The sequence below is a fragment of the Periophthalmus magnuspinnatus genome, chromosome 13 (assembly GCF_009829125.3).
Source record: "Periophthalmus magnuspinnatus isolate fPerMag1 chromosome 13, fPerMag1.2.pri, whole genome shotgun sequence".
Lineage (NCBI taxonomy): Eukaryota > Metazoa > Chordata > Actinopteri > Gobiiformes > Gobiidae > Periophthalmus > Periophthalmus magnuspinnatus.
The window spans coordinates 21,843,873-21,866,963 of NC_047138.1; the positions used below are offsets into that span (position 1 = coordinate 21,843,873).

The 23,091-nt window shown below is 44.9% G+C and overlaps 1 protein-coding gene across 1 annotated transcript in view; it reads right to left on the reverse strand.

Annotated features, from left to right (window-relative positions):
• LOC117380430 (protocadherin-16-like) overlaps positions 1–23,091 on the reverse strand; it is a 392,551-nt gene that overhangs the window by 118,920 nt on the left and 250,540 nt on the right. Inside the window, exons 4-5 of the mRNA XM_033977238.2 lie at positions 5,922–6,153; positions 3,089–3,325 (exon numbers count right to left, since the gene is read on the reverse strand). Coding sequence (XP_033833129.1) covers positions 3,089–3,325; positions 5,922–6,153 — 469 coding nt within the window. The remainder of the gene's footprint in view (positions 1–3,088; positions 3,326–5,921; positions 6,154–23,091) is intronic.

Genomic DNA, 23,091 nt, shown 5'->3' on the forward strand with positions numbered 1-23,091 from the left:
GATGGCTGCGTTTGAGAGCAAAATGTTTATTGTGGAGCATTGCCTATTTGGACAAGTGCTGCAGAGAGGGAAAGAAGTTGGAATTTTACTACGATCTGGTGTGACTGACTAATGTACATTCAGGTATTTAGTGTGGGCAGATATCCAGAATTCGGGGCTCAGAGAATAAGGCTTGTAAAACTATCAGTCTACAATGAAAGGGTTTTCAAGTTCTATTAGTCAGGTTGTCAAAAGTATTGAAAATCAGATACTAATAAATACTGAAACTAATATCAAACCTAGACACTTATTTGAGTATGTATCGATACCTGAAAACGTCACATTCACAGAATAGAAATTAACCTTTCCAGAATTTTTATTTGTTATTTACCTTTATTTAATTAGGAGTGTCCTGGCCAAGAGGCAATGCAATTAACAATCATTAAACAGAGAGACAGATAAATCTTGGGACAATCAACTGTACATGATTACGCATCATCCAATAAAAATCATTAAAACATTATAAAAATAGACCTCATATAAAACAATTACAAGAAGATTGTTCCTCCAAGACATTTAAAAATCTCATATTTAGTCAGACCGATCGTTAAGTCTAAGTTGTGTTTGAAGCTTGGTCTGAAGTTCACTCCATGATTGTGACATAACTGAAGGCCTTTTTACCCAATGCCATTCTGCCTCTAGCCACAGACAGCATGAGGAAGCTCTGAGACTTCAGGTTATGGTTCTAACATGACCTAATAAATAAAGATATGCCACTGCTTCAGTCTGTGCAATAACAGAGGTCCAACTCTCTCATAGAGCACACAGTAACGTATGAAAGCTTTTAGGTTAGTCACAAATGTTCCGTACATAATATCTAAAGCATGTAAGGCCTGACGCATGCATGTATAAAACATCTCCATAGTCTAATAAGAGACCATCCAGACTTGTCCAGCAAAGGCAAAAGAAGCTTCTCTCATTTTCAGCTATAACCCACTTCAGACTAAAGTTGCTAAATTCCTGGCGTGAGGCGAAGACAAGACAACAGACAGGTGTGGTGTGTACTAGTGCCCTCATCCAGTTGCTGAGATGGGTTTATAAGCGAGGGAAGTGGGAGGCGTCGAGGCAGTGTGCCGTATTGTACACTTAAACAATCAGAAAGTTATATTTAAGCTGAGGAGCAAACCAGGCCCCAGGTTTGTCATAACTACATGTAGAATGACAGATAGACACAGATAAAACTATCTGGACTCAGGAGGTGGGGCCCTTCGCAACTGCAGGGCCCTGTGCAACTTGTGTAGTCTGTGTATCGGGCGATCCAGCTCTGATTTATTCATAAAGGAGTTTTTATTGCTCAGATATCTTGGAAAACATGCATTGTCAGGTAAAGCAATAACATCTTCATGGAGACAAGCAGGTGGTGGATCCTCCTCCAAAAAAGTTACATAGTGCACCTACTTTACTTGAGTACAAATTGTAAATACTCTTTCTATCACTGGTTTAGACTTTGGCAAACAGAAGTGGATGTTAATTAAGTTAAGTGGTCATGTTTGACGTCTAGGTGCAAGGCAAATGAATCAGTGTGTATTGTATTTTCTGTAGGGAAATAAGCTAAAGCTAAATATGGTTTACGAATGAGATTGTGGGAAATATATTGTTTTGTTTGTTTTTCTCATTCCAGGCCAGAGCTTTCTCTGCTTAGACCAAATAACATAATTACCTCTCTCACTATATCCATATGTTTCAGTCCATATTTGTCTATTTAAATGATACATTTAGCTCATTTTTATTTATTTCATTAAGTCTAATTAAAACAAATTATACATGGCTTTAAAAGGTCCTGTACTCGATTTTCCATATATAATTCTCCATATATTTGAGAATGAGGTCAAAATAAGTTTGCTGCTTGCTTACTACATCTAATTAGAAAGCATTGCATTGTACAATATCAAGAAGTGTAAGTGTTATCATGCTTGTTGTTAGCTTAACCGTGATGGCAAAACTCCACTCAGATCTCGGAGAGTTGTGAAAATGCTTATAAAGTCATTGTAGTGAGTAATTAGGATGTTAGTGAGGGTTAGTGAGGAACAGCTTTGGACCACTGCAAGCTGTTTAAAATGAACTAGTTCTGTTTTTCATATTTTTAAGACAATACAAATCAGGTACAGAGACTTTAACCACTGAGCCACTGTCCCCCCATATTCAGGAATTAAAGTGTTGGTCCCCCAACCCGAAGGTCGGTGAATCGAGTCCCGCTCAGACCAAGTTCTGTCATTGTGTCCTTAGTCCTTAGATGCTTCTGGGGCAGCTGTGGCTATAATAGCTTACCATCACCAAGTGTGGAAATGAATGAATACTGCCTATAGTGTAGCACTTTGATAAGCCTGTAAAGCGCATTATAAGTGTAAGCCAAAATTATTACATTATAAGCAATATTGACATTTAATCAGTGCCATTTAATACAAAAACGGATTGGCTATAGACCTCTACATTAAAAAAAAAGAACCAAGCTGATCACTGACTATGAGAAATGACTGAACCTTGAGCTCAATTAAGTTCTATTAAAAATATTTATGGAACATGCTGAATTTAAGTGTCAGTAAGTGTAATATTATTTATTATTATTTATTGCTTTTTAAAGGCGCTGACCCTATTTTTGCTGCCTTAAAAACATGAAAAAAAAAAGTTAATTTTAAATGGTTTGCAGTGGTCCAAAGTTACTTACCTTCAGACCATCCTAATTATTCACTGCAATGAGTTTATAAGCACTTTTCACAATTTTCTACGGCCAGGATAACAACTAGCAACTACTTGTTGTCCTGGCTAGTGCACCTCCTGATTCTCAGACAATAAAACGCTTCATAATTAGACGTAGACAGCACACAGCAAACATATTTTTTATTTCAAGAACTGCTTATACAATATATCAATATATATTCCACCTTGTGATGTCATGTGGTAATGCATGTGTGAACGAAACAAAACACAACTCCAGGTATGTTTTTGAGGAGGTAAAAACATTATAACATGGCTTAAAGCTCACAAGAGCTTTATTATTATTTTATATAATATTGGACCTTTTAAAAAAATAAGATTTGTAAGAACATACCTGTCTTAGTGCTTGCCTGTACTACCCCCACCACAGTCCCTCGGAGCACGTCCTCGGACACAGTGAAGTAGTACTGTGCCTGCTGGAAGACAGGGGGCTCCACCAGGCCTGCCACCACACTGATGTTGACCCGTGCGTGCACAGGGGCCTGTAGACCCCCTCCGTCCTGTGCCGAGATCACCATGGCGATGACAGAGTTGGCCTTCCCATAGACAGAGCGTGATAGGGAGATGACACCTGGGAAAACAAACAAGGATTTATATGAGGACTTCTGCAGAGGTCAGTGCTGTGAGTCTGGTATATGGGCCAGCATGGTAAGGGGGTTACATTATTTAAAGGAGCACTGTGTAAATTTTCTGGTGTTCCTACTTGCAATTTGGAATTAAAGCGCATGTTTTCTAATTGTGACTTGGTTTTGTGGGATAGTACCTGTGGTAAATACTAAATCTGAAATCTTTAAAATCATGCCTTGGCTTGCAAAAGTATTTATCTCCCTGGAACTTTTTCACATATTGTCACATCACAACCACAAATTTATTTAGATGCAGCCAGGAGGCCCATTGTGACCCTGGAAGAGCTGCAGATATCTACAGCACAGGTGGAGGAATCTGTTCACAGGACAACTATTAGTCGTGCCCTACACAAAATTGGAAAGCTATTGTTGAAAACCATCCATAAGAAGTCTCGTTTACAGTTTACTAGAAGTCATTTGGAGGACACAGCAAACATGTGGCAGAAGGTGCTCTGGTCTGATGAGACCAAAATGTTTTGGCCTAAAAGCAAAACGCTACATGTGGAGGAAAACTAACACTGCACATGACTCTGAACACACCATACCCACAGTCAAATGGTGGTGGCAGTATCATGATGTGGGGGTGCTTGTCCTCAGCTGGAATAGGGAAGCTGGTCAGAGTTGATGGGAAGATAGATGGAGCTAAATAGAGGGCAATCTTGGAAGAAAACCTGTTGCAGTCTTGAGACTGGGGCAGAGGTTCAGCAGGGCAACGATCCTAAACATAAAGCCAAAGTGACAATGGAATGGTTTAAAGCAAAATATATTCATGTGTTAGAATGACCCAGTCAAAGTCTGGACCTAAATCCAATTGAGAATCTGTGGCAAGATCTGAAAACTGCAGTTCATCAAATCTCCATCAAATCTGACAGAGCTTGAACTGTTTTGCCAGGAAGAATGGGCAAAAACTTCATTCTGTAGGTGTGCAAAGCTGGTGGAGACATACCCCATACCCCTTGCAGCTGTAATTGCAGCCAAAAGGCGGTTCAATCAAAGATGTTTATGTCGAGAGCAGGATTCGAACCGCCCAACTTCAGATCAGTTGATAAATACCTACTGATCTCCATGGAGGCTATGTTGTGGGTCTGATCTGTGGAGAGGTAACCCTGCTCACAGCAATAATATACCTAAAATTTCATAACTGGAAGATAGATAAGTTTAATGTTGTACTATGAAATACAGAGAATACAAAGGCATCTCAATGAAGATAAGCAAATGCGGATCCTGAAAAGAAAAGTTACTGATTGTGCCCTTAATAAACAACTTCAACTGTTCCTTGTGCTTAAAAGGGTTTAAATAATAATACAGTTTTATATAGCACCTTTTCTAGACACTCAAAGTTCATGTACAATTTGATTATCCATCCAGTCATTCACACCCATAAGATACTGCTGTAGCCACAACTGCCCTGGGGTAGACTGATGGAAGGCCATTTGCTAATCTTTGCCCATGGACGCCCCTATGGATCAATCACTTCCACACAACATTCATAAATACAGAAGGTGAATGAGGACACAACTGTATGCAGGGATCAAACCGGCAACCTTTGAGATTATGTGAAATTGAACCACTTAAGATATTGGCAGTGCTCTGAGCACATACAAACCTTTTGATAGTCAAACATAGCTATTTGTTAGTTGATGATGAAATTGAACTGTAGCATCTTGCCTAAGGGCACAGCTGTGGCAGACACAGCCAGCGGAGACTGAGGTAAGGCCACTCAGGCTGTTGCTCAAAAATAAATATCTGTCTGCATTAAGCATCTATGAGCTGGTTACATTACAATTAAACATTCATAAAATATATAAATTAGCTTTAGAATATTATATCAATTCAGTCAGAGGCTACAGTGCTCCTTGAAAAGAATGTTCTGGAGTCTGAAGCCCTGCCTGTGTAGTCCAGAAAAACGACTATTTGTCATGATCCGCACTGTCCGCTCCTGGTTTTCCCCCTGTCCCGTTCTTTCCCTCCCTTACCTGCCAGATCTGGGCTGGGCTCCTGGCTCCTCCTGCGCACACCTGCAGCCCATCAGCGCAATCACCACACCTGCTGTGCATAAGAGGAGCTGGGAGAAGAGACTCAGCGCGAGATCATTGTCGTGTTCACTTCATCCCTGTCGTGTCACTTGATTCCTGTGTTCCTGTCATGCCTGCATTCCTGTCGTGCCTGACGGTTCCTGTGTTCAAGCTCACCTGCTCACCTCCGGTTCACCTTCTGTTCGTACTTTGTGCCATGTCTACAATAAATACTGTAAATCTGCCCCGAGTCTGCATCCCTTGGTCCCGCTACACCCCACCGTTAAGACACTATTAGTATCAGATTAATCGATTCATTGCAATTAATTGGTTAACTTGTTTAAACCGTAATTACAGAAAAAAAATAAAATAAATCTCCATGAAGAGAAAAGTTACATAATGCATTTGGCCGAAAAGTTACATAATGCATTTTTAAATGCAGGCAAATAATCAAATGCTTTCGTCATTTATTGCCATGACATAGGTACATTCAGGCAACATACTGAACATTTTGTCACCTCCTCACCTGTATCTTTGTTCAGAGTAAAGTACGGCGATGCCCCTCCTGGTACTGTCCTGTAGGTGACCCGCCCGTGCTCGCCTGAATCGGGGTCATGTGCTGTCACTCTTAGCACAGAGGTCCCTGGGGTGCTCTGGGTGCTCAGACTGACCGCGTACATCAGGGGATAGAAGATTGGTGTGTTGTCGTTGATGTCACCCACATCCACCCTCACATAAGCCAACGCGCTCAGTCCGCCCTGTAACCACAAAATATGGTTATTATATGCAGAGCTGTGTAGTACATTTACTACATTACAGGAAATTGTACTTCTTGGAGTATTTGGATTTCATACTTTTACTTCTACTTGAGCAATATATTGTACAGTGTATCAGTATTCTTACTTGAGTGAAAGTTTTAGTTAGCATTTCCCACTCTGAGTAAGTCTACAAGTGAGAAAAGTTTTATGTTGACAACATATATGATTTTTTTTTTTTTTTTTTTTAAGTACAGCCTCTAGGCTACACAGTATTTTGTCCCAGTGCAGACATACAGTAAAAGTACATCTCAGGGTCAAAATTAAACTGCTATGTACAGCCTGCATCTAAGTATAAGTGGTTTATAGTGCACTAACAAGGAAGCAAACTGTTAGCACGCTAACTGTTGTTGGCAAATGTAGCATTATTGTGATGGCAAAACTCCATTCTGGCATCTGAAAGTTGTGAAAGCGCAAATAAACTCATCACAGTGAATAATTAGGATGCTATGAATGTGTGAGGAGAAAGTGAGCAATATTTTTGGACCAAGATAGTTTAAAAGGAATTAGTCTGGTTTTAAGATATTGAATACTACGTAAGCTACAGATAACTTACTAAGTAACTATACTACCCTGATTAGCTCAACTGGTAATTCATCTGACTTTCACACTGGGGATGAGGGTTAAAATCTCCCCCACAGGTTTTTAAGATATTGAATACCAGATACAAAGCACTTTTTTTTTTTTTTTTTTTAATTGGGTTCCATCCACAATGTTCATCATCCTGTAGGGCTTATGGTGGGGTCATAATACATTTTTTTTTAACTTATCTTGACATGTTCTATGCTTGTACCAAATTTCATTTGTCTAAGATAATTGGCTTTTTTGTTCAGTATGTCAAGCCAAATGACCAGGTTGAATTTCAAATGTGTATAACAAAGTGATTGTTTTTGGTCTCATTCAAAAGTTCAAGAGGGCGCTGTGGAGCAATATAATGTCTGTAAATTGTATATCATTGCGTTCATATCAACATTTTGAGCAAAATGTATATTAATGCCAGGAAATAGGACACTGCATGTTTGAGTTGCACACAATTTAATATTTCAAGCTTTTTTGTTCAGTTTGCCAAGCCAAATGTCAAAGCCGAATTTCAAATGTTTATGTCAAAGTAATTGTTTTGGTCTAATTCAAAAGTTCAAGGGGGCGCTGTGGAGGAATATAATGTCTGACCTATGTAAATTTTATATCATTTTGTGCAGATCAAGATTTTGATCAAAATGTATATTAATACCGGGAAATAGGACACTACATGTGTGAGTTATGCGCACTTTAACACTTCAAAATATTGTTTGTTTTTTTTTGCAGACTGGCCACACCCACATTCTATGATGTAGAAAAATCCAAGACAGTTCCCTATAATCCAACATGGGGATAGTTCTTTTTGACCATTTTGCATGTTTTTTGAATGAAAATCCGAGGCGCAAAAAATCCAAATGTGAGAGGTAAAATTTTGAAAAAATGGAGTTCCGCCCACAATGGTCGACTTCCTGTAGGGTTTAGGGTGGGGTCATAATATAATTTTTGACTTGTCTTGACATGTTCTATGTTTGCACCAAATTTCATTTGTCTACGATGAAAAAGGTCCCTCATTGCCGTAATGTATTTCAAATTTTGAGGTGGTGCTATTGAGTCATTTTGAACCATTAATTTTTTTGAACATCAAAATAATACATTTTTCACCAACCTTGAATTTTGGGTCCAATAAAATTTACTTTTCGTTAACGTTCAGGGGGATAAAAATGGCTTCAAATCGGCCACCAAAATAAGAATAATAAAAATGGAAACACATTTTCCACCCATTATTTTTTATCTTCTATCTGTCATGTGACTTTCTCACATTTTGCCCCATCACAAATAAGGCCCCTGTGAATTTTTTCTGGAGTCCACGACAAATTGATTGTCTTCTACGAATTTTTGAAAATGAAATTTGAAGAGGGCGCTAGAGAGCCATTTTGTGAGAAAGTGTTCTATTTTTTATATGAGTTTCAGATTTTTACGTTGACTTTTTTCTGAGTCGGACTCCCGTTGTCCCCATGAAAATCAAAGTTTGAGGTGGCGCTACCGAGTTGTCTTTCGTTATTTTTTCTCGCGGTCTTTTGTATCATCGAGTTCTAATTTTTGACACCGCTCACTGTCATGTCAGGGCGTGTTTACTACTTGATTTTTGCCATTTTTCATGCTCTGGACGTGGTTTTAATGAGTCCCTCACCGGGACGTAGTCCCAAGCTCGGGCCTAATAATGGAAACACATTTTCCACCCATTATTTTTCTCCTAAACCATAACAGCTACAGTCATGTAACTTTCACACTTTGTGCCCCATCACAAATAAGGCCCCTGTGAATTTTTTCACAGGTCCACGACAAATCGATTGTCTTCTACGAATTTTTGAAAATGAAATTTGAAGAGGGCGCTAGAGAGCCATTTTGTGAGAGAGTGCCTTGATTTGCATATCATTGTGTTCAGCTCACAAATATGCATAAACGCTGTATTAGCGTTTTCCCAACAAAAAATGTGTGAAAGAGAAATATTTTTTTGAAATTTTCCAAAAATTGTGATTTTGTTATTTGTTATTCATCCTGACCACACCCAAAGTCATATTTAAAATAAAATTGATAATCTTTAGTCACAAATGTGTGGAGTGGGATCTGACCAAATTTGAAGTGTTTGTGATGAAAACTTTGTGAGAAGATGTCTTGAATGCGAGGGTGTGCACTTTAGTCATTAACGCGTTTGATCCAATATGGCCAACTTCCTGTACATTTTAGGGTGGGGCCATAATATCATTTTTGTCATGTCCTGACATGTACTATTTTTTTATATGAGTTCAGATTTTTACATTGACTTTTTTCCGAGTCGGGCTCCCATTGGCCCCATGAAAATCAAAGTTTGAGGTGGCGCTACCGAGTTGTCTTCTGTTACTTTTTCTCAGGGTCATTTGTGACAATTAGAGCTCGTCGAGTTCTAATTTTTGACACCACTCACTGGCATGTCGGGGCGTGTTTACTACTACTTGATTTTTGCTATTTTCCATGCTCCGGACGCGGTTTTAATGAGTCCCTCGCCGGGACGTTGTCCCAAGCTTGAGCCTAATAGTGGAAATCTTTTTTCCACCCATTATTTTTCTCCTAAACCATAACAGCTACAGTCATGTGACTTTCTCACATCGTGTCCCATCACAAATTTTTTCACAAGTCCATGACAAATCACTTGTCTTCTATGAATTTTTGAAAATGAAATTTTTAAGAGGGCGCTAGAGAGCCATTTTGTGAGAGAGTGCCTTGATTTGCATATCACTGCATTCAGGTCACAAATGTGCATAAACGCTGTATTAGCTTTTTCCAACAAAAAATGTGTGAAAGAGAAATATTTTTTTGAAATGTTCCAAAATTTGCGATTTTGTTGAAAATTCACCATAACCACACTCAAAGTCATATCCAAAATGTAATTGATAATCTTTAATCACACATGGGTTTGTTGGGATCTGAACGAATTTGAAGTGGTTGTAATGCACACGGTGTGAGGAGATGTCCTGAATGCGAGAGTGTTCACTTTTGTCATCCCCAGGTTTGATCCAATATGGCTGACTTCCTGTACATTTTAGGGCGGGGCCATAATATCATTTTTGTCATGTCCTGACATGTCCTTTTTTTTTTTTTTTAAGTTTCAGACTTTTACGTTGACTTTTTTCCGAGTCGGGCTCCCATTGACCCATGAAAATCAAAGTTCGAGGTGGCGCTACCGAGTCGTCGTTAGTTTTTTTTTTTCTCGGGGTGTTTCGTGACCATTAGAGCTCGTCCAGTTCTAATTTTTGACACCACTCACTGGCATGTCGGGATATTTTGACTACTTGATTTTTGCCATTTTCCACGCTCCTGGCGCGGTTTTAATGAGTCCCTCGCCGGGACGTTATCCCAGGCTTGGGCCTAATAACAATAATAATAGTCAGCATCATCGGACAGCCAATCCACAGGGGTCTTTCGCTTCTCTGATCCTCTGGTCCTACTACTCAAATAAACTGTGACCCACAGGTACATTTGCTTTTTATATGAATGTGTTAAGAGCAATGTTCCCTCTAATTTTTCACAAGTCCGATCAAACACACAATAATAATAATAATACATTTTATTTATAATGCAGTTTACATTTGAACAACAAATCTCAAAGTGCTACAGTGCAAAAAAGACATTCAAAACAGAAGACAATTAACATTAAAAACAGAAGACAATTAGTGTAAAAGCAATAAAACAATAGCTGGTGTTTATCTGTAGGCCAAGGTAAAAAGGTAAGTTTTTAGCCCTCTTTTAAAAGCATCCACCGTCTGTGGAGCCCTGAGATGGTCTGGGAGGGCGTTCCACAGACGGGGAGCAGCCACTGAGAAGGCTCTGTCACCCATGGTCTTGAGCCGTGTCCTGGGCATGACCAGACGGTGCTGTTGGCCTGACCAAGTCTTAGTGGAGGTGTGTGGTGTGAGCAGTTCAGTAAGGTAAGTGGGGGCCGCACCGTGGAGACAGTGATGGGTGTGCAAGAGGACTTTGTATTGAATGCGGAAGTGAATGGGGAGCCAGTGCAGAGAGTGAAGAATGGGGGTGATGTGCTCGTGTTTACGCACCCTCATCAGGACCCTGGCGGCGCTGTTTTGGACATACTGGAGCTTTTGAATGCTCCTGCCAGAGATCCCGATGAGGAGTGCGTTACAGTAGTCAAGCCTGGAGGAGACAAAGGCATGGACGAGCTTCTCTGCAGCAGGGAGGGAGAGAGAAGAGCGAAGTTTGGAGATATTACGGAGGTGAAAGAAGGCAGTTTTGCAAATGGAGGTGACATGATTGTCAAAGGAGAGGTGGGGGTCAAATTTGACCCCCAGGTTTGTTACAGAGGGAGAGAGGGGAATGGTGTGTCCGAAAAATGAAACAGAGGTGATTGGAGAGGAGCGGAGTTGATGAGAGGTACCAGTTTGGATGGCTTCTGTTTTGGAGCCATTTAGCTGCAGGAAATTTTGACTCATCCACACCTCTATCTCCTCCAGGCAGGAGCTGAGATGGGAGACTGCGGCAGAGGGGGTACAGGAAGGAGAGATGGTGAGGTAGAGTTGTGTGTCGTCAGCATAGCAGTGGAAATTTATTCCATGCTTGCTGACGACACGACTGAGGGGAAGCATGTAAATGGTGAAGAGGGTTGGGCCGAGAACGGAGCCCTGGGGGACCCCACAGATAACAGTGTGGGGTCTGGATCTTGCTTCCCCCAGAGCTACGCACTCGGTTCTGTCGGCGAGGTAGGAGTGAAACCAGTGAAGGGCAGTGCCAGAGAGACCTGTGTAATGCTGGAGACGGTGTAGGAGGATGTGATGGTCTACGGTGTCAAACGCAGCAGAGAGGTCGAGAAGAATGGAAACCAGATTGAAATTTTTCATACAGGTTATTGGATTTGAGGTGGTGGTGGAGCTGGGAGGAGACAACTTTTTCTAAGATTTTTGCGAGAAATCGGAGGTTTGATATTGGTCTGTAGTTTGACAGAGGTTTGGGGTCCAGGGTGGGTTTCTTGAGGAGGAGTTTGATAATGACAGTTTTGAGGGTACTGGGGACTTGGCCTGTTTCTAGGGAGGTATTGATTATTTTTGTGATGAGGGGACTGATGGAGGAGCAGTGAGTTTTGAGCAGGGGTGATGGGAGAGGATCGAGTGGGCAAGTGGATGGTTTAGATTTATGGATGATCTTCTCGACCTCCTGCTGTGTTGCGACAGTGAAATGGGTGAGTATGTTTGTGACTGGTGTTAAGGGTAGGTCGAGTGTGGCGCTGTTGAATGGTGGAAATGAGGTACGGATGTTATCTATTTTTGATGTGAAAAATTGCATGAAAAGGTTGCAGTTTAAATCTGTATTGCTGTGGAATGGGGGGATATGACCATTGAGGATGTGATTTATTGTGGAGAAAAGTTTTTTTGAGTTACCTATGTTGTTATTTATTCTGGTGGAGTTGTGTTCTGACCGGGCCTTGGTGAGTGCTTTGCAGTATGTTGTGCGGTGTTCCCGGTAGGCCAACTGATGCACCGTTAGGCCGGATTTTATGGATGCACGCTCCAGGACATGGCCCGCCCTCTTCATTTCTCTGAGCTCCTCTGTGAACTTTACAGTCCGGGTTCTTAATGGAGCAAGGGAGTCTAGGATGGAGGCAAGGTTAGTATTGTAAAAATCCATTAAGTCGTCGGTTGATGAGTGAAGATGGGGGGAGAGAAACTGGAGCTGTTGGCAGAAGGAAGTGGAGTCCATGTTTTTAATGTTCCTGAAGGTGATTTGTCAGGTCGGTTTGGTAGTGGGACAGGGCACAGGGATGGTGAAACTGACTGCCAGGTGGTCAGAGACACCAACATCATACACCTGTAATCCAGTGACAGGGAGGGACTCAGTTATTACAAGGTCTAGAGTATGACCCCCTCTTTTATGTGTGAGGCAGGTGACATGTTGGTCGAGATTTAAACAGTCCAGGATTTCTTTAAAATTGGTGGCTAGTTGGCAGTTATCGGAGTCCATGTGGATATTGAAGTCACCAGTAACCAGAATGTTTTTATTGGGTGTACAGAGTGAGGTAAGTAGATTGTGCAAGTCTGATATAAAATTTGAGTGTGATCTGGGGGGGCGATATATGAGGGCTATTGTCAGTGGAAATGGTTTTCTACAGTTAAAAACCAGGGATTCAAAAGAAGCAAAACAGGGTCAAGTGACAGGGGATAGTTCAATATTACTGTTATAAAAGGCAGCTAGGCCCCCACCTCTGCCAGTTGTGCGGGCTCTCTCCATGTAGCGGTATCCTGGGGGACATGCTTCATTTAAGGATAAATATATCCCCGGCTGCTGTCATGTCTCTGTCAGAAGGAGCAAATCCAGCCCCTTCTCCGTGATGTGGTCATGAATTAGTCCAGCTTTATTCGACAGTGACTGTATATTTAACTGTTCAACTGTGATGGTGGTCGCGATGTCTGATCCGGGATCCTGCTTTTTGAGAGGACGGAGTACACTGAAATCCACTCCAGGTTTTCCAATGCACCGCTCCCTCTCAGCCTTTTCGTTGACGGGAGTAGCGGCGCTCAGATGACGTGGCCAGTGACGCGTCAGTTGTGCGCCAGGGTGTGATGCAGACCAGAGCGGCGAGATGGAGCTATGGTTACCACATCTGGGCACCACAAACCGGCTTCTGGAACCCCTGTGGACGTACCGAGGACGGCGTGAAAGATCCCATTGCTGCAGGGGAGCCTGGTCGCAAGCACCGGGAGCCAGGAGCCACGGCGGCGGAGCATCGGAGCACAGCAAACTGCATGTTGTGCTAGCGGCTAGCAGGGATGGAGATGTACCGCGGTAAGCCACAACAGCACAGGCAGCCATCAGACGCGCATTCCCCCGAAGAGAGACAGTCCTCAGGGGCAGACTACCAGGACCACAGCAGCCGCGGGCACAATCCCACACCCGACGGCACAGAGAGAAGCAGGCTGGAAACTCCACCGGACTCAGCTAAGTATGAAGTAGGTACCAGAGAGATCAGCGGTGAAAATGGCAGTAGTCTCTGGTTTGTGCCAATTTGCTGTGGCATTAAAAGTAGCCACAGCACAAGCAAAAGAAAGGACGAAAAGGACGGACTTGCAGAGAAACGGCGAACAGTCAACGCCAGCGTCCTCCCTGCAGTCCAGCATCCAAACAGCGTCTTCTCCCGTTAGTCGTGCCCTAACAAACTCCCTGAGCGGTCCCATGAACCTCTGTGAACAACATCAGATGTGCGCACTGTGGTCATGCTGGCATCGCATCCATCCAAGTTAAATGGTTTATTAAAAGAATCATCCATCCATTTTCTTCTGCTTATCCGGGGCCGGGTCGCGGTGGCAGCAGTCTAAGCAGGGACTCCCAAACTTCCCTCACCCCAGACACGTCCTCCAGCTCCTCCGGTGGGATCCCAAGGCGTTCCCAGGCCAGCCGAGAGACATAGTCCCTCCAGCGTGTCCTGGGTCTTCCCCGGGGCCTCCTCCCGGTGGGACATGCCCAGAACACCTCCCTAGGGAGGCGTCCAGGAGGCATCCTGAGCAGATGCCCGAGCCACCTCAGCTGGCTCCTCTCAACGTGTAGGAGCAGCGGCTCTACTCCGAGCTCCTCCTGTGTGACTGAGCTCCTCACCCTATCCCTAAGGGTGTGCCCAGCCACTCTGCGGAGGAGTGGCTGCCACTCTGCGGAGGATCGCTTGTATCCACGATCTTGTCCTTTCGGTCATTACCCAGAGCTCATGACCATAGGTGAGGGTAGGAACGTAGATTGACCGGTAAATCGAGAGCTTCGCCTTCCGGCTCAGCTCCTTCTTCACCACAACGGACCGATACAGCGACCGTATCACTGCAGACGCTGCACCGATCCACCTGTCAATCTCACGCTCCATCCTTCCCTCACTCGTGAACAAGACCCCGAGATACTTGAACTCATCCACTTGGGGCAGAGACTCACCACCCACCCGGAGAGGGCAAACCACCTTTTTCCGGTCGAGAACCATGGCCTCAGATTTAAAGGAGCTGATTCTCATCCCAGCCACTTCACACTCGGCTGCAAACCGCCCCAGTGTCTGCTGCAGGTCCTGGCTCGAAGAAGCCATCAGGACAACATCATCCGCAAACAGCAGAGATGAAATCCTGTGGTTCCCGAACCAGACCCCCTCCGGCCCCTGGCTGCGCCTAGAAATTCTGTCCATAAATATAATGAACAGAACCGGTGACAAAGGGCAGCCCTGGCGGAGTCCAACATGCACCGGGAACAGGTCTGACTTACTGCTGGCAATGCGAACACAGCTCCTGCTCCGGTCATACAGGGACCGGACAGCCCTTAGCAAAGGGCCCCGGACCCCATACTCCCAGAGCACCCCTCAAAGGACACCACGAGGGACACGGTCGAATGCCTTCTCCAAATCCACAAAACACATGTGGACTGGTTGGGCAAACTCCCATGAACCCTCGAGGACCCGATGGAGAGTATAAAGCTTGTCCAGTGTTCCACAACCGGGACGAAAACCACACTGCTCCTCCTGAATCTGAGGTTCAACTATCAGTCGGATTCTCCTTTCCAGTACCCTGGAGTAGACCTTACCAGGAAGGCTGAGGAGTGTCATTCCCCTGTAATTGGAACACACTCTCCGGTCCCCCTTCTTATACAGAGGGACCACCACCCCGGTCTGCCACTCCAGTGGTACTGTCCCCGACCGCCACGCGATGTTGTAGAGACGTGTCAGCCAAGACAGTCACACCCACAACATCCAGAGACTTGAGGTACTCGGGACGGATCTCGTCCACCCCCAGAGCCTTGCCACCGAGGAGCTTGCTAACCACCTTGATGTCTTCAGTCAGGGTGATGGACGAGTCCGCCTCCGAGTCCCCAGTCTCTGCTTCCTCCTCGGAAGACATGACGGGGGGATTGAGGAGATCCTCAAAGTATTCCTTCCACCGCCCGACCACATCCCCAGTCGAGGTCAGCAGCTCTCCACCCGCACTGTAAACAGTGTTGGTGAAGCACTGCTTCCCCCTCCTGAGGCGCCTGACGGTTTGCCAGAATTTCTTTGAGGCCGTCCGATAGTCCTTCTCCATGGCCTCCCCGAACTCCTCCCAACCCCGAGTTTTTGCCTCTGCAACTGCACGAGCTGCGGCACGCTTGGCCCGCCTGTACTCGTTGGCTGCCTCAGGAGTCCCACGAGCCAACAAGGCTCGATAGGACTCCTTCTTCAGCTTGACGGCATCCCTTACTTCCGGTGTCCACCACCGGGTTCGGGGATTGCTGCCGCGACAAGCACCACAGACCTTACAGTCACAGATTGACAATAGAGGTGGAGAACATGGCCCACTCGGAGTCCATGTCTCCAGCCTCCCCCGGGATCAGGGAGAAGTTCTCCCGGAGGTGTGAGTTGAAGACCCCTCTGACAGAGGGCTCTGCCAGGCGCTCCCAACAGACCCTTACAATACACTTGGGTCTGCCAGGTCTGTCCGGCTTCCTCCTCCGCCAGCGGATCCAACTCACCACCAGGTGGTGATCAGTTGACAGCTCAGCCCCTCTCTTCACCCGAATGTCCAAGACACGCGGTCGGAGGTCAGATGACACAACAACAAAGTCAATCATCGACCTCTGACTTAGAGTGTCCTGGTGCCATGTGCACCAATGGACACCCTTGTGCTCGAACATGTTGTTTGTTATGGACAAACTGTGATTAGCACATAAGTCCAATAACAAAACAACGCTCGGGTTCAGATCAGGGAGGCCGTTCTTCCCAATCACGCCCCTCCAGGTGTCACTGTCGTTACCCACATGGGCGTTGAAGTCCCCCAAGAGAACAGTCCTCGGTCCCCGGTTGGTGCATTGTCTAGTACCCCTCTCCAAGAAGGCCGGGTACTCCGCACTGCTGTTTGGCCCATAGGCTGACACAACAGTGAGAGACCTGTCCCCGACCCGAAGGCGCAGGGACGCGACCCTCTCGTTCACCGGAGTGAACCCCAACACGAAGCGGCTGAGCTGTGGGGCAATGAGCAAGCCCACACCAGCTCACTGCCTCTTCCCGCGGGCAACGCCAGAGAAATGGAGACTCCAGTCCAAATCAAATTACCGCATTTACATTTCTGTTATAAGACTTTTAATTAAGTGCTTTAGCCCACTTATACAATGAAAATAACAAAAATCTCGCTCATGACCTGTGTAGTATGTTGTATGTTATGTCCAATGCTATTGGAAGTATAAATATTTAATTTTAACTATAGCAAAACATGAGCTTCCAACCAAACCATGCCAACTGTAAACTCCAATTATGCAAACACACTTAACATTTTTATTATAAAGCTTTTACTTGTATTATGAGTATAAGCTATTGTGTGAAGCTTTTGCTGTGCACTGAGTGAGATTGTCCTACTGTGGTCTGGGAGACAGTCCTGTTTGGCTTGGTGAAGGGATGTGCCACTACCCGTTTGTTTTGCCATTATTATAAGGGGTCAACTTAAACAGCACTTAGCATCATTAGCGAGTCTTCACTCCACATCGGCCACATCGGCTAGCTAAAACACTGGCACATAAAGTAAAAAAAAGGCCAAAAAGTTCAAATTATTCAACTTTCGGACACGCGTCCAGAGAGTCTGATGCCTGGATGCTCAAGACGTGCCGCGTCCATGCCAGATTTGCGCCGGACTTGACGCTCAAGACGCGTCACAAAAATGCAGAACGCCCAAGACGCGCATCCACCATAGACTTTGAATGTAAACTGGATGCCTCTGACGCCCCGGTGTGAACGCACGTTAAGGACGCCTGTCAATAACGTTGATAAGCTGAGCAAATACGTATGTGACACATAATTGGCTGGAGCAGCTTGTCACCGGTCACACTCACTGACTCACATTGAAAAATAGCTCAAAATGAATTGTTGTGTGTTTATTTTATTTTCAATTCAGGTTCGATTTTTTTGTGTGCAGCACAGATTTTCTGTGCGCGGAGACCGTGTCAGCAGTGCGCAATTGCACACACGCGCAGCTTGGAGGGAACAGTGGTTAAGAGTGGTGTTAATGTTATAAATCATTTTTGAACCAGTGGGAGTTGAGTTTGACTTGAGGCTTTCCATGTATCAATGTTTAGAGAACTTTCCACATAGTTTGAGCTGATCTGAATGAGCCAAAGCTGGGCTCCAAGGTTCTGGAGCATTCTGGTCTTGTTTGCTTACTTTTTAGTGATTTTCTGCTTGTGCTCTGCAGTCTTTAAAGAACCTTTATGTTGTTGGAAAGTAAACGCATCTCTTGCACATGGGGAGTTTTGGAGACCGCAGGAGGATATCCTCCATTTATGCACATCAGGCGCAATATGAAAAGATCGCGAGAGAGGTTCTACCTTTAGCTGTCTGCTCTAAGGTATTATACAAAGATTACTAAAGTTATCATGTAGCAACTGGACATTATTAAGGGTGAATTCTAGACCCACACATTTAAACTTGTGTCTGTATCGGACGCTTCTGTGTTACATCTGATGACTGATATGGAATAAATATCAATACGATGCTAAAGCACATTTTGTGTAAATAGCTTTCTCACCCCAAAAAAGAGCAAATAATATTGGCCGGGACACTCTTGGAAAAGAGATTTTCAATCTCAGTAAGAGTGTCTTGGTTAAATAAATGTATAATAATACATGTTGCCGCATATGAGCAAAGATTATGATGATTAATTAAAAAAATAATAAAAATAAATAAATAAAATCTGGTCTGTGGAGGCACTTAGCTGGTGATGCTCAACATTTGTCAAATAAAAGGTAATAGTTTGTTTTACTCATCATCAGAGCACATGCATGCAACTGATAAATGTCAGGACAGTGTTTTCATTTATTTACAGTTGAATGGCTGACGGCCAACATGAGCAACAAAGAAAAAATCTGGCGTCACCTCTGATAGAAGCTCTCTGAGCCAGTGAAAGATTTACAGCCTGACAGTGAAAATACTGTGAAACATGATGGATTTAACAGAACCCAAGGTAGTATGGTGTGACTGTTTTAGTTGTCCCTTAAAATGAAAATGGCATGCATATTTTTTTCATTCTGTTTTGTATGATATTGCTTTGCCTATTTGATATGGACAAAGTAATTACTCTGGACAGACCAGATGCATTGTTTCAAGTGTTGTAATGAGAAATGCTCATTTTTAACACCTTTCCATGGGAGGCTTTTAGAAAAATCAAAACAAACTAGGTGCACAACCAAAGCTTAACCTGTAGCTCAGTAGCTCTCCACCCCCTTCCAAGCAGCTCGCCAAAGGGCTGAATAATTGAAACTTGATTAATTATCGTTGTAAATGTGTCATTTTGATGCCTAATAACTGGATAATGGTTTATGTTTTATAGTCATCTAACTGTACTGCAAGTGTACCCCATCTAAGGCCGAACGTGGCTCTTATATTCACTCAATTTCTTGCTACCACTAGAATGAGTAACTCTCTAGCAATTTCATTTTGGAAAGAGCTCACTGGAGAAATGCCTTGAAAAACTTCTATTCTTACTGTGAATGGCCTTGCCTCTAACATGTTCTGACAATACCTGCTTGTCTCTGTGATAGATAAGTAGTGATGAACCGACACAATACTGGTATCAGGCATCAGCGCTGCTACTGAAAAATTGGCTGGATCGGATATCAACTTCCAAATATAGGTTTGTTATTACAAATTATAATATCCATCCATCTTCTTCCGCTTATCCGGAACTGGGTCACGGGGCAGCAGTCTAAGAAGGAACTCCCAGACTTCCCTTACCCCAGACACATCCTCCAGATCCTCCAGTGGGACCCCAAGGCATTCCCAGGCCAGCCGAGAGGCATAGTCCCTGCAGCGTGTCCTGGGTCTTCCCTGGGGCCTCCTTTCGGTCAGACATTCCCAGAGCCAGTACATCCGGAACAGATGCCCGAGCCACCTCAGCTGGCTACTCTCAACGTGGAGCAGCAGTGGCTCTAATCCAAGCTTCTCCTGTGTGGCGGAGCTCCTCACCCTATTTCCAAGGGAACGCCCAGCCACCCTGCGGAGGAAACCCATTTCAGGCTGTTTGTATCTGCAGTCTTGTTCTTTCGGTTATCACCCAGAGCTCAGACTAAGACCTGTTCAGAAGCCTTTCATGATGAGCAATAGATCAGGTCAGTTATGTCGCCCGGACTGGCGTTACCCACCATGGAGCCAGCCCTGGGGTGGGTGCTCACCAGTGATCGCCTGGTAGCTGGGCCTTTCCTCATGGGGCCCGGTTGGGCTTAGCTTGAGGGAGAGACGTGGGGCCGTCCTCCCGTGGACCCACCACCTGCGGAATGATACATGAAAGGCGGGTGCAAAGAGATCTGGGCAACGGTCAAAAACAGGGGCCTCAACGACTGGATCTCCGGACATGGAGACTCGCTGTGGGGACAGGAAGGAAGGAGCCTGAGCTTGTGCGGGAGGTTGAACGTTACCGGCTAGATATAGTTGGTCTCACCTCCACGCACAGCTTGGGCGGTGATCTGGGGTGAGCTTGCTTATTGCCCCACAGCTCAGCCACCTTGTGTTGGAGTTCACCGCGGTGAAGGAGAGGGTCGCGTCCCTGCGCCTTCGGGTTGGAGACAGGTCTCCCGCTATTGTGTCGGCCTATGGGCCAAACAGCATGGACTCTGAGTGGACCATGTTCTCTACCTCTATTGTCAATGCGGCCGCTCGTAGCTGTAGTCGTAAGGTCTGTGGTGCTTGTCGCCGCAACAACCCCCGAACCCGGTGGTGGACACCGGAAGTAAGGGATTCTGTCAGGCTGAAGAAGGAGTCCTATCGAGCCTTGTTGGTTTGTGGGACTCCAGAGGCTGACGAATACCGGTGGGCCAAGCGTGCCACAGCTCGTGCTGTTGCATTGGCAAAAACTTGGACTGGCAAATGCCTCAGGAGGGGGAAGCAATGCTTCACCAACACTGTTTACACTGCAATTGGAGAGCTGCTGACCTCAACTGGGGATGTTGTCGGATGGTGGAAGGAATACTTTGAGGATCTCCTCAATCCCACTGTCATGTCTTCTGGGGAGGAAGCAGAGACTGGGGACCCGGAGGCCGACTCGTCCAGCACCCTGGCTGAAGTGACCGAGGTGATAGGCAAGCTCCTCGGGTTGAAGGCAACAGGAGTGGACGAGATCCGTCTCGAGTACCTCAAGTCTCTGGATGCTGTGGGACTGTCTTGACTGACATGTCTCTACAAGATCACGTGGCGGTCGGTGACAGTACCGCTGGAATGGCAGATCAGGGTGGTGGTCACTGTTCTCTCTAAGCTGCGCGCGTGCGCAATTGCGCACTGCTGACACGGTCTCCGTGCACAGAAAATCTGTGCTGCGCACAAAAAAATCAAACCGGAATTGAAAATAAAATAAACACAAAACAATTTATTCTGCGCTATTTTTCAATGTGAGTCAGTGAGTGTGACCGGGGACGAGCTGCTCCAGTCAATTATGTGATTCACATACGTATTTGCGCAGTTTATTAACGTCATTGACAGGCGTCCTCATGTCCCGCTCCCAGTGTTTTAGCCGATGTGGCTGATGTGGAGTGAAAACTCGCTAATGATGCTAATGATTAACCCCTTAACGTTCCGATGGCCCACCCTTGGTCGCACTGTTACGCACTGTTTTGCAGCAGTTTTGTGTTTTAAACATGACGAAACTGACAAATCATAGGAAGTACGTGTCATAATGGTGCGGGTAGGACCAAAGAGTGCAGACTCAGGGCAAGTTGACAGTGTTTATTTACAAGATTGTGAAATTTCAGTCTTTAACAGTTCACTCGAAACACACACAAGAACCCAGGGAGCAGAGGGCAGGTCAGGCGGGCGAAGTGCAGGACGGACACGGGAAAGCCAGGACCGGAGCGGAGACAGGTACAGGGACGAGACCAGGGCTGGCGGGACCGGCGTAGTCCAGAGAGCGGAACAAGAGCAGGGAGCAGGCGGCACGCCGGAGACGAAGACAGGACAGGTGGTAAGACAGAGGGACGACTGTACCAGAGCTGGAGCGCGGAGACAGGAGCAGGCACGAGCGAGGACAGGAATCTGGAAGGTGGTAAAAATCCAAGTAAGAACATGCAGACGGGCAACAGAGATACAAAAACTGAGCTGGAGCATTCATGTTTACACGCGGATGGTCTGGCTCCGAGTGTAGTCTGCCGAGTCCTCTTATACTCAGCAGCAGGTGACGGTGATTGCACTGATGCGCTCCAGGTGCATGCGGGAGGATTCAGAGACTCCGCCCAGCTCCAGACAGACAGGTAGGGGAGGGAGAGAGAGTACAGGAGGGCAGGAAAAACAGGCATCATGACAGTACGCGACCGAGGACACTGTGGATGTTTGTACAAGTTAAACTAGAGGCATCTCGGACCCGGAGCGGTTCATGGAACCGAGTGACGATCTCATGGTGGACTCAGGAGCAGAGGACCTTATGATTTGATGGACTGGATGAAGTTCCTGGTCGGTAAGCGTGGTTTATTCTGCTATTGACTTAATTATGGGTCAAATGTGTATTATGTGTAATCATTAGCATTAGCTAATGCCGATCTGCGCCGATCTTATATATACAAATACATATTATATATTGTGTTTTGATTTATAAATGTACAGTAATAGAGCAGCTGGGTGTGCAGATACAGATTCCTCTCAGTGTGTATTGGTCATTGAATACTGTCACTAGTTTATGAGTTGTAAAAATCAAGCAAAAGCTTCACACAATGGCTTATACTCATAATACAAGTCAGAGCTTTATCATAAAAATGTTAAGTGTGTTTTCAACATTGGAGTTTACAGTTGGCTTGGTTTGGTTGGAAGCTCATGTTTGGCCATAGTTAAAATTAAATATTTATACTTCCAATAGCATTAACATGCTACACAGGTCATGAGCAAGATTTTTGTCATTTTCATTGTATAAGTGGCTAAAGCACTTAATTAAAAGTCTTATAACAGAAATGTAAATGCGGTAATTTGATTATTTTAATAAACCATTTAACTTGGATGGATGCGATGCAGCATGACCACAGTGCGCACATCTGATGTTGCTCACAGTGGTCCATGGGACCGCTCAGGGAGTTTGTGTGTTTGCTCAGAATCGTGAAAAATTAGAGGGAACATTGGTGGTGGTCCCTCTGTATAAGAAGGGGGAGCGGAGGTTGTGTTCCAATTACAGGGGAATCACACTCCTTAGCCTTCCCAGTAAGGTCCAGGGTTCTGGAGAGGAGAATCACATTTGGATCAGTTTTGTCTTATTTTATTTAGGAAATAAACGCTGTTTTCAGCCTCTGCACTAGTATGGTATCGATTGATATTGGGTACCGCCAGATATAGAATAGAATTTGGAACTGCAAAAGCTGGACTGGTGCATC